The 11,654-nt window shown below is 40.6% G+C and overlaps 1 protein-coding gene across 3 annotated transcripts in view; it reads left to right on the top strand.

The window, feature by feature from the left end:
* Positions 1 to 269: 269 nt before the first annotated feature.
* Positions 270 to 11,654, top strand: part of cadm2a (cell adhesion molecule 2a) — a 1,030,129-nt gene continuing 1,018,744 nt past the window's right edge. For 2 of the 3 annotated variants that reach the window (XM_043250641.1, XM_043250639.1), the window contains exon 1: positions 270 to 878. In XM_043250641.1, coding sequence (XP_043106576.1) covers positions 818 to 878 — 61 coding nt within the window. In that variant the 5' untranslated portion in view covers positions 270 to 817. The remainder of the gene's footprint in view (positions 879 to 11,654) is intronic. The other variant, XM_043250642.1, reaches the window with a different exon arrangement.

Below are 11,654 nucleotides of genomic sequence, written 5' to 3'. Positions count from 1 at the left end.
GATAGATAGATAGATAGATAGATAGATAGATAGATAGATAGATAGATAGATAGATAGATAGATAGATAGATAGATAGATAGATAGATAGATAGATATTTTGTTTTTCCATTGAAAACGGTAGGCACTCCTCTGCTAGACTGATCCTATACAGAATGGCGACGATGCAATATTATCCGCCTAGTGGTTTGTATCAGTAGTAAACCTGCGAGCGCAGTCAGGTCTATTTGATCCCGGTGAGAGGTGCGCTGCTAGATCCCACGGCAGCTGTCCGTTCAGAACTGCTGCACGTCTGTGTAACGCAGTCCACGCGAAAACGTGCCTAAATCATCATCAGCCACCCACATCAGGCTCGTTTCATTACGCAACGCATTACAGCGAGACGGGGGCAATCGGTGCCATTTGCACGTACTCGCGTTATATTTCCTCGATCCTTTAATCATACGGACTGTGGAGTCGAGAAGCAGTTCGAGCGGAGAATAATTCCAGGCGCGCGCTATTGGCTCCCCGTCCGCATCTGTCAATCCGCGGAGGCGGGACTCTGCCTGCTCGCGCTCCCAGGAGGCGATAGATGCGCGAGCTGTACTTTTCTACTGTGTTGGAGCGCTTCGCACTTCTCGAGCTCAGTCCGAGCGTCAAGTGAACGGCGTGCGGAAAGCGCAGTGGGACTTCAACCGAGGAGAAGTTATCGAAGGAGCCTGTAGTATTGATTGCAGCAGCCTGCACCTGGATAAGCCCCATCATCGGCGCGCGGAGAAGCGAAAGAGCGAAGAAAGTGTGTTGACGGCAAGCGGGCAGCTGTTATAGAAGGAAGGCAATATGATGGTGAAGCAGCATATGCTGTTTACCCTGTACAGCATCTGCGGGATCGTCCTTAAAGGTAAGAGCGCTTCAAACTTTAAAGGCAGCCTATGCGGTGCTTCGCAATTTGACAATTCATCATCATTACGCACCACGCAGGAAAGGCATTATGCTCTCGAATGGTGATGATTTCCATTTCTAGAATATCTCCAAAGGGCCTCGAGTGAGTAGGGGACAGTTTCCCGTTAGTCATCATTGCTCTGAAGAAATTGTGCACGTTTGCCCAGCGCTGATACAGAATCTTATCACGGATAAGCCTGCACACACTGCTGAGCTAGTGCCCCGCTTTTATGGATTACCAGTCAAAATGTGTTATAGATAAACTCACCACCATAAGGGAATGCGATTTAATTGATACAGTATGTGCTTCATCCGATCGGAAACTTTATATAGCCTAATAAACGCGTCGCTTTTAATGTATATAAAACCACATGTTTAGCCTGCATGCGTATTTAGGCACATTTTTGGGGGGAAACGCGAGGTGGCTTTTACTATCGTGCAGTAGTGTTAAATCGTGGTGCTATTTTTATGTTATGTATTTTGTATAGTTTGATGTATGCAGCCTACAGTTGCATTCTGGCAGGGATGTGGCATGCATATTTCTATTTTACCCATGTAGCGTGGCATTCTACAGCCTAATCATGTGGCTTTTGTTCTGATTGGAAAAGCCGCAGATTTCGGACGGAGGGTGAAGCTAATTGTTTAAGTGCTTTTTTTAGCACCCTTGATCAGGTTTGGATGTGGGGGTTTTGGACAGTTTCACAGTCGTTCCAGTCTTCCGGATGCACGGTATTTGCGGCAATCCGCATCTTGGGGTCGTAGTAGCATCAGCTTTTTTTTTTTCCCTCTCAGAGAAAGACTCGCGAAGCAAGTACACCTGTCAGTTCGCAGTTGTCGGTCTAATGCCCCATTCGCCCGCGTTTTTGACGGTGAATTGAACGTTACGCTATATCAAAAGTTCGTAAAGAAACGTGTCAGCATTTCTCGCGTTGTTCACGTAAAGTCTTGTAGTTTCGGCCGGCGCTCATCGTTCACGCGAGACACTGTAAACAGGATCAGCGGGGCAAGGTCGCGCGCACTGTTCGCGCGGGGCGACCGTTAGTGTGACGGGAATACTTGATGAATACGTCAACTGAACGTGCCTTATTGCTTTTTCGCGTGCCGCGGGGGTAATGTTTGCTTCAAGTGCGGGTTTAGCGGTCAGTTTAAGTGCCTTCATGGTGGGCTCAGCGTGTGGACGCTCAAATGTTGTTTTGTGTCCCTTGAGAGTAAGGTTACGCCGTCCCGCCAGCATCTCGTGAGCAACAGCCACCGCCCCGTTTCATCTATGGAGATTATTTAACCTATGCATTTTATGAGGCCGACCTCAGATATGATCTTAAAGTTGCTTAAGGTCACGAACGTGTGTGTGTGTTCAGGTCAAAATCGTCTCTAAGCAAAGTGCAAAGTGTCGATATGGTTTTGACGTCATTAGATGGCTAACACTTTGCTCATTAATATTAATAAGCATTTAGCTGACCTATAGAAAAATGTGCTTGATTTTGGTTTGCAATGTTCTTTTAATGTGTTCGTGTTCGCATTTGTCATGTTTGTGGTAATAGAGCGTGAAGAATTTGGCAATGGCAATGTTAGAGAGCCACACAGGGGCCACTCCATAAAATATAAAAAAAAAAAAAAATATATATATATATATATATATATATATATATATATATATATATATATACAATTCTGGATAGCCGGTTACAGCGGCGCATTAAAAGAATGAAGACTTCTCCTAAGCGCATTCAGTAAAAAGGCAATTGAAGAAAATGTGCTGTCTGTGTAGGCTGCTTCAAATACTCCAAGGCAAACTGGCTTGGTCTGTATATCGGTGAAACACGACTCCTCCAACCAGAGGTGTTTACATCTCAAACAGTCTGGTTTGCAGATCTGGCAGTTTATGAATGCGCAGGATGAATGCAAGAGAGACAGAAGGGAAAGGCGGTATTTGCATTCGCCTTTCCGCGCGTGCGCGTGTGGCTTCACTCCTCTGCTCCATCTTTTGACAAAACACCCTATGCTGTGTGTTGATAATCAGTCTGAGAGGTGGGCCATTAATAATCAGAAATAATTAAGCACATTCCTCAAGGCTTCACTTCTAATGAGTCGGCAGCGAGCGTGAGACTGAAGCTATGTATTGATTTCCCCCAGCCTTCTCTCTCTCTGCCCGTAAATCACAGAGCTTGTGTCTCTCAGCACCCAGTCAACAGCCCTACTGGCTGCGAGTGCCTCCTTTGGTTCTTTAACACACCTCTCAGCCTGGCTGCACCTGCTTACCATGTGTGAGCGCGTTAATAGGCTTAACAAAGTGTGGTAACCTCGCTGATATTTGAATGATGGAAGTGCAGAGGGTTCAGGTATAGCCCTGCCTGTTCTGTAATCGGGGATCCATAGATCCGATCATTGTGATTTCAATGGTACATTGACTGATTATCTCCCAACATCTGAATCGTGCGTGATGTTACGTAATCTGATTTACCCACAGACCAGTCTGACAGGCTGAATTTGGTTAAATTTAATAGAGTATGTGAAGTGCTGATTTAGATAAATGGATGCTTGATGTGATGTGTCCTGTGGGGTGACATGCTAAACACGATTCCCATGCTAATTGTATCCCATACTTGGAAAAACCATTGGAAATGAACGGTCAAACCTTAAATAATGATAAGTTCTAGATTTGATTATTTCTCTCTCTTATAAACGCAAATCCTAAAAGACACACCATTTGTAGATGCAGACATGGGAGGTCTTATCCACTGTCCACGAATGACGTTAAAAATCACGGTCAAGTCAAATGTGTGAAATTCCTAGTTATAATTAATCTAAAACTGTAGCCTCCTTACTCCATTCTTCTGTAGTTATATATTTTACCCCATTATGCCGTATCCTTTTTCTACTTTTGTTAAAATCCCACCGCAGTGGTATTGGCTGCTTTCGGCTTCAAGTGAACTAAAATGCACGTTTCCTTACATAAAATGTTATACTTTAAAAAAATAAAACATATATAGTATTTGATATGTCGACTACCTAAATTCTTAACTGCATTTTCCAGTGCCTATATCAGCAGGGAGCATGCAATCCCAGCTTTTATGTGTCGGTCATTGATTACTCTTAAATCAATGGCAGCTTCCTCGCCGAGGTTGAATGTTTGAAGCACAAGTGCGGGCACATCCGTCCGAAGGGATCGCTGCATGCTGCCAACAGCTGGGGTTTGGGGGAGCATGGCAGTTATGCAAAGCGTGTGGCAGACAGTGCAGCTCCTCCCTGTGTGTGGAGTACTATATCCCTGTGAAGTGCTGTTGTGTGGACGTCTGCTGTGAGTAATAGCAAAGCTTGGCTCTCTCCTCAGAGACACCAGAACTGAGTGGGAGGACTACGTGGTCCTGCTTCATAGAGGATGCATGCCTTTATGCTCGTTTCTGTTTTGCGGGTATGTTTCCTCAAGACTACTTTTGTACACAGAGCCTTTCTTCCTGTATGGTGGTTCGACAGGCCTGCGCACTGAAACCCTGCCCGATTGTTTTCATGCAAAACGTACCCAAATGCGAAAAAGTCAACTCAGCCGGCTAGCAAGAAAGCGAAAAAATTAAGATTTTAAAGAAATTGTTTATTCACTAGCTGAAAATTTACCCTCAGGTCATCCGAGATGAGTTTGTTTCTTTATCTGAACATATTTGGAAAAATTGTAGCATTGCATGCTCACCAGCGGCTCCGCGATGAATGGCTGTGGCCAGTATGAGAGTTAAAAAAGCTTATAAAAATATTAAAATAATCCACAAAACTCCAGTCACACATCTTGAAAATCTGCGCGTTTGTAATAAATCTATCATGTAATTTCAACTCGAATCCACTGTAGTCCATCCCCTGTTGTCCTCACGCATCAAATTCACATACATAATGTATTTTCTAGAAGTGTAAATGGTCCTTCATCTGTGCATATTTCTTTCTTGATTCAGGCGAGATAATGACATCATAAAGATCGAATTGTTTCCATCAAAATGCACTGGAGTCAAATTGATTACCACTATCGGTGAGAAAATGCTATAATGCTACATTTCACCAAATATGGCGGAGAAACGAACACATCTGTACCTCAGATGACCCGGGAATGAATACATTTTCAGCAAACTATCTCTCCAAAAACATTTTTCATGACACAAAATGTTTCTTTCATATCTGATTGTGTGGGCTACTGTGCATTGAGGCAAGTCTCTGGCCCCCTGCCTCTCAGTCAGCTTATCCCAAAAGAGTGACTCCAAGCTGGGCATTGGCTTTCCCGGAGCCAGCCCTTTTTTTGGAAGTAGCGTGGGAAAGCGCTCCTTCAGGAGAGGGCTGGCGTGTATGGGTATGTGCTGCCGTATTTGTGTTGAAAGGGGAGGTTAATGGCCTTTTTTTCATTCCCGGTCTGTTGTCTTTGTCAGTCGCGGAGCGTGAAAAGCATCTGTGCAGGTGAGCGGCAGCACAGGCAAATGTGCTCAGACAGGTGAGAAATGGAGTTGGGCATAAGCTGCCATTTCTGCTGACTAGAATAAGCATTTGTTTGGCATTAATTTAGCAAGGGAGAAACACAGATTGCACATGCCTTTCTCTTTGGACTGCAGCATGGAGCCTCCTATGGCCCGTCCTGTCATGTGCGTGTGGTATTATTGCACTTCAAGTCTCTTTCTCCCATTTCTTTACAGCGTAAAGAGGCTGAGCGTGTCCCTCTTTCTCAGTGTGTTGCATATGTGGGTGTTTGTTTGGCTGGCTGATTGAGCCAGGATGGAGAACAGGATTAGAGGTGAATATCCTCCTCCTCTTTGTATTTGTCCTCTTGTTGGGTTGCTGGAAGCCTCCTAAACAGAGCACCCAAGATATTTGCTCCCTCCCTCTCTCTCTCTCTCTCTCTCTCTCTCTCTCTCTCTCTCTCGCTCTCGCTCTCTCTCTCGCTCTCCATTTTTCTGTTTCATGTGTCTGTCTTTCTCCTCCTCCATCCCGCTGTCTCATCTCTCTCTTTCTCTCTATCTTATGTTCTTTCTGCATACAAGTATCTAGGCCTTGGAGCGTTTCCCCCAGACTCAGAACGGAGCTGAGCCGCTAAAGCCCTGCTGTAATCGTGAGGGATTTCCCATGATCAAAGGCCCTCTTTTGTTCTTCCAGGTGTTTGAAAAAGTTAAAACAAAAAGTGGGTGGAACTGTCAACCGTTCTGTGGTACAGCTAGTGCCTGGCATAAAGCTTTCACTTCTCCCAAAAGTCGCTGGAAAGGAGATGCCCTTTTGCAGTGATTTTTGAATGGCTTTCAAAACACAAACTCTTTGCTGAGTCATGGCAGCAGTCTCGGAGGAGATATCTTCTGAAAACTGTCATGAAGCAGTTATGTGGGTGATTTAACAGTTGTCATTTTCTTGTTCACATGTTGTCTATACTACTTAGCTGACCTTTGAGATTGATTTCATCGGTAAATGACTGACAGGCTCTATAATGGCTTTTCTTAAGGTTCTTGTATCCTATTAGCCTTTGTGTTGACTAATTTAAATGATTTGCTTAAGCTCACAGTATGTCTGGTAATCTCATTGAAGCTTATGCAAAGAGACGCACAGGAGGAAATTCTTCATGGAATTAGCTCAAGATTAAGAGATGGCTTGAGGTATTGTCAAACAAGTCAAGCTAATATGATGCTAAACATTTTGTACTGCTAAAAATGTTTAGATGCCATTTTTTTGTTTATGAAAAGTTAGCATACTAAAAAGGAGAGTACATCCAACAGTGAAATTTGAAATTTGAAAATCTTCAGATCTGTTTATTTTTTTTTCCCCTTTACTGTGGTACACAAAAGTAAAATATTTATTTATTTTACAGAAAACCCTGCTAATTAACTGTAAGTTACCTTAGAGACATACTATGAAATTCTTTAAATAGTTTAATATTGTATTGTTTCATTTTACTGAAATATTTTGTAAAATGCAGTTGTATAATTAAAAATTCTATATAATGTATAATTGAAAATTAAAGTAATATTTATCTATTTATTAAGCGTGTTTTGTACATTTTGTGCTATTTAGTTAATTTTTAATTTAATTTAATTTTGATTAAAGTTTTTATTCCATTTTTACTATGGATTTAGCTGGTATTATTTCTATGTGATAGTCATTGGGGACCAAAGTCGTTCAGAACTTTTTTTGTGTTCCACAGAAGAGCTATCGTCATTCATTTAGCTAATGAGTAAATAATGAATAAATTTCCAGTCCATTCATATGAACTTTGAACTGTCCTTTCATATACAAAAAAGAAACAAATAAAGAATGTGAAGTCTGCTACATTACGAATGTAATACAAAAAGAAAGCAAAGCCCTGGTAAAAGAACAGCCAGACGTCCTTGAATCATAGTTCACTCCTCTTTGCTGTCATTGTGCCCTCTGCTGTTTTCATTAAGATTTTATGGAAAATTAGCCACCCTCTCTTCCAAATAATCTCAGATTTTGCCAGTGTACAACGTGATCTTTCACAAGAGACGACACCTGCTCCAGGCATGCACTGCGATTGGGTAATCAATCACTTTTATTGACAAAGGTAGATGAAAGAGTTAGTTCAGTAAAATTGAACATCTGAAAACGGTGAGCTAGAGGCATTGGGGGGAATGAGGGTCAGTAAATCAAATGCTTGAAAATAACCCCCTGTGGGCTCTCCTATGAGAAAGATTACCTACAAAGATCCGTTTCCGCCCACTGTCGCCTGTCACTCTCTCCGATAAATGTGGCTTTGACTGCCGCATTAGCTGGTTTTCACAACTGCGCTGTCTGGCTTTGAGGACTGAAGATGCTTGGCAACAAACATCGGCTTAGAGGGAGAGGACATGATTTTTCAGAGCAGGCTTGTAGAGATCAGTAATCGACACAATGTTTCAACCAAATTCGTAGCCGAATCATGTCACTTGAGCCTTTAAATGGTCAGATATTTTACCTCGGTGAGATCTTAACAGCCTCTAAGTATGAATTTTCTTGGCATATATTGCTTAAAAATAATCCTTTTTATGACACCTGTTCAGCTTTGCAGTGTACTTTAGGCCTACCTTTACTTTTCCTCTCTATTTCTCTCGGCGCCCCTCACCCCACCTCCCTTTCGTCTCTTGTCATCTGCTGTTGGGGTTGTGCAATGCCATCTGCCTCTTGTGAGAGCGAATTTAACACCTGCAAATACAGTAAACAATCAATTAATCAGAAGCTCAGGACAATATGCACCTGCCAAAGTGTGCACGCACACTCAAGCACGCGCGCACACACACACACACACGCACACACACACACGCTCCTCCTCATTTTCGCAGTCACTAACAGACCATCAGCCCTTCAGCAGCCAACTGGATCTCGGCGCTCTCCCACATTTACATATGACTACATTTGTTTGATTTTGCAGTGAGGATGTTGCTATAAACACACGTCTGTTTCCCAGAATGTCAGCATTGCATTTAATTGACCATAAGTTGAGCGTTCTGCAGTTGCATTACTTTACGTGAGACTCCTTCCGTAGAATCATTTCGTCTAATTAACCTGTACAAAAAACAGGTTGTTAGTTCAGCCATTTTACTGCAGCTGCTATGCTTGGAATTGCAGGAACGTTATGAGCAGTATTATAGGAAACGCGACACAAGGAATGAACGACAAATTCAGTCATTTGTTAGAAAGAATGTAGAGCTTGTTAGTAAACATAAAAGCTAGATTTTTACATTTCTGAAGAAAGCTTGAATGGTGCTGCCACTATTGTGTATGGTATCAGCACATTCCAAGGTGTTTTGATTGTTGCTCGGGTGTCAAAAGTACAGCCATGTTTCTATGATATTTTGGTGCCTACAGATATGGCTTTGGTGTCTTGTCAAGTGCCCGTTTTATGAATTTAAAATCTTATATATATAATTAAACTCCAATAAATATTTCATTGTTTCTTGTCTATATAGAATATTTATACTACATCACTACTTTATGTTTTGTGTTCATTTGATATATAAAGGTGTGGTTAATTAAACTAGTCTGTCATAATTAAAAGTCAAAAATGTAACTAATATGCAAGTACACCATTAAAACAGACACTGCATCCCTCATGTTTAAATTCTGTTTCTCATTTTTGTTATTACAACTTGTGGCGATGTTCATGATCATTCAACTATTTCAGAATGTTTGTAGCATTTTGTACCTGAATACTAAACTTTTCTGAAAAACGTAATAACCCTAATTTAATTTTTATCGTTGACCTAGTGTTGCATTTGTAACCTCCACACAATCAGTAATTTTGATAGCAAAAATCACTCAATTTTGTCATTTTGGTGCGACTGTGTTCTTATATTTTCTTTTTTCAGGTTTAAAGTTTTTGAAAACAAATAGTCAAATCTCTTTCAGCATAGGGAAACATGCTGCAACTCTTCATACAGCATTGGGCTGTTTTCCTACAGTATCAGCTGGCCTTGTCCACCTGCTCAGATAAGGTCAGCGATCCTCCGTACAGTACATTAAACATACAGCTTTTGTTTCTCGGCATGTGTAGGAGGGAGGTTACCATGTTTCACCTTCCACGGTGTTACTGATATGACTCGCAGATAAATAGGAAGTTGAGCGTCCTTGTTCTTTGCACTCTCTAAACTTACCTACTGTATCTCCGTGCTCTTTCAGAGGCTTTTCAGAAGCAATTTGGCTTTTGGTCATGACTTTCTGCTGCAGTTCCTTCATTTCTCTATGAATTCATATTGCACAGTTTTAAAATAGATGAATAAGCATAATTAACTTTTCTGATAGTTCATGAATTTCACATGAATCTCCACAATCTCATAGAGCCTCTTATGTCTGTTCTGTTTCAGAAGATTAGCCTGCTAGTTTTACTGAAAACACACATCTATTCCAGATATAATGACATCCTCACCAAATCCTTCACCCCCAATGAGAAGACTTGCCTCTTTGAATGCATCTTAAGTTTAGTCACACAAATGCTCGCTTATTACTGTCATTGTGTCACTCGTCAAATTTTCATTTGAGGTTACAGAGGGGGTATTTGTTGAACTGCATGGAATGTAAAAGGACAGAACTAGTCCATATCCTCAAATCCACATGGAAAGGATAAGTGTTTAAGGTTTGTCATGATTCAAATTTGAGACCTTCTAGCTAATCTGTTTTTTCATAGTTGAGCTAATTAAGTCACTCACAAATGAGCTCGCTAGATTACAGAACAAAATGTAGAGTGATAGTGAATAACCCAGTGTCCCATGTTACCAATATTCTGTATGTTTGCTGCAGTGTAATATAATTACAGGGCTTTACATGTTGTTACTCATAAATGCACTTTTTAAAGTCGTTGGGAAGATTTCGGTAGGATGGTTGAAACTATACAGACTATTTTAAACTGCCTTTTTAAGATTTCTGATTAAACCATTTTAAATCTGGCAGTTATGCTTTATTTTCTTCTTAATAATTATACATTTATTGAGAGTTATTATCAGCGAAGAGAAAACCAAAGAGAAAAATAAATCTTTTTTAAAAATAGTTTTGATTTATTTGAATCATCCGTTGGGGAATGGTTGGACTAAACTGATTTGCTGTATATGCTGTACATAGAAAGTGGATGTAGTATGTAGCAAATTGGCCTGAAAGGGAAATATGTATTAACTAATTATGATAAAAAAAGTATTAGAATCAAGTTACTGAATTAGGGAATTCAACAGAATCAGTTTTTGACATCCAGCCAAAACAGCTTGTACTTTTAGAGGGACTTTAGAGGCTACTTTTTAATGTTCTTTTGCCTTCCAGCAGGCTTTTTTGCATATTAAATTTGATTGCGTGATAACAGAAAGACTTTCAAGATTCTTGTTATTCTGAGATGTCATCAAGTTAGCAAAATATCTAATGTAAATTAACTTTTGGGGAATTAAAATGGCAGCTCATAGAAAAACCAAACTATGCATGGGATCTTGATTAACTACAGTAAGCAATTCTTAAACATTAATTCAAAGTTTGGATTAATACACACTCATAAAAATAGATGGGAAAATATTTAAACATTTCTTAAGTGGTTATATACAGAATTTATAGGATTAAAAGGGTTTAGCTGACTGTTTAAATGTATATTAAATGAGGTTGAGACTCTCCAAATTCCTTTGGATTGTAAAACATTCTTATCTTGCTGGTGTGTCTTGATATCTCAGAGGCCCGTATCTGTGTTTAGTTCCATGTTGGCGGCTGTTCTTCCAGCATGTACAGTTTGCTTGTTGGGTGAGGGGTATTATTATTTAAATATAGCAAATGTCTGTGTGTTTTTTTATGGAACCAGTCCTGAGTAAGACTAGGTTCTCAGTTCCCTTATTTGTAATTGCCTAGCAGACTTGCTATTTGTGTGGATGGTGTCTAACTCTTTTTTTTTCTGTTCTTACAGAGTGTTAGCTTTGTCGTTCAAGCATCGGTGAACAAAATCAGTCTTAGCGTTATTATTATCAGGTCATTGATTTTAAAGACCCTCTTTCCCTTACACTTGGTAGGGTAAATAGAACAACTTTATAGCTTCATCTAACAGATCTCGGCAGGCGCATCACTATGCTTGTGGTTCAGGACCTGTTTACAAAAAAATGTATATTGCAGTTGTTTAGGTTTAACAGCATCAGCGGTCTTGGTTTCACACCCAGTTGCGATTATATGCTAAGTAAGAAAACACAACTCTAGGTGTTAACCTGACCATGACCATAAATCCAGTGCAAGATAGACAATCCCGCTTAACGGTTTTTCATGTGCTACTAAAAAT

This window comes from Puntigrus tetrazona, chromosome 10 (assembly GCF_018831695.1).
Source record: "Puntigrus tetrazona isolate hp1 chromosome 10, ASM1883169v1, whole genome shotgun sequence".
Classification (NCBI taxonomy): domain Eukaryota; kingdom Metazoa; phylum Chordata; class Actinopteri; order Cypriniformes; family Cyprinidae; genus Puntigrus; species Puntigrus tetrazona.
This window is presented reverse-complemented; position numbering and strand designations above follow the sequence as displayed.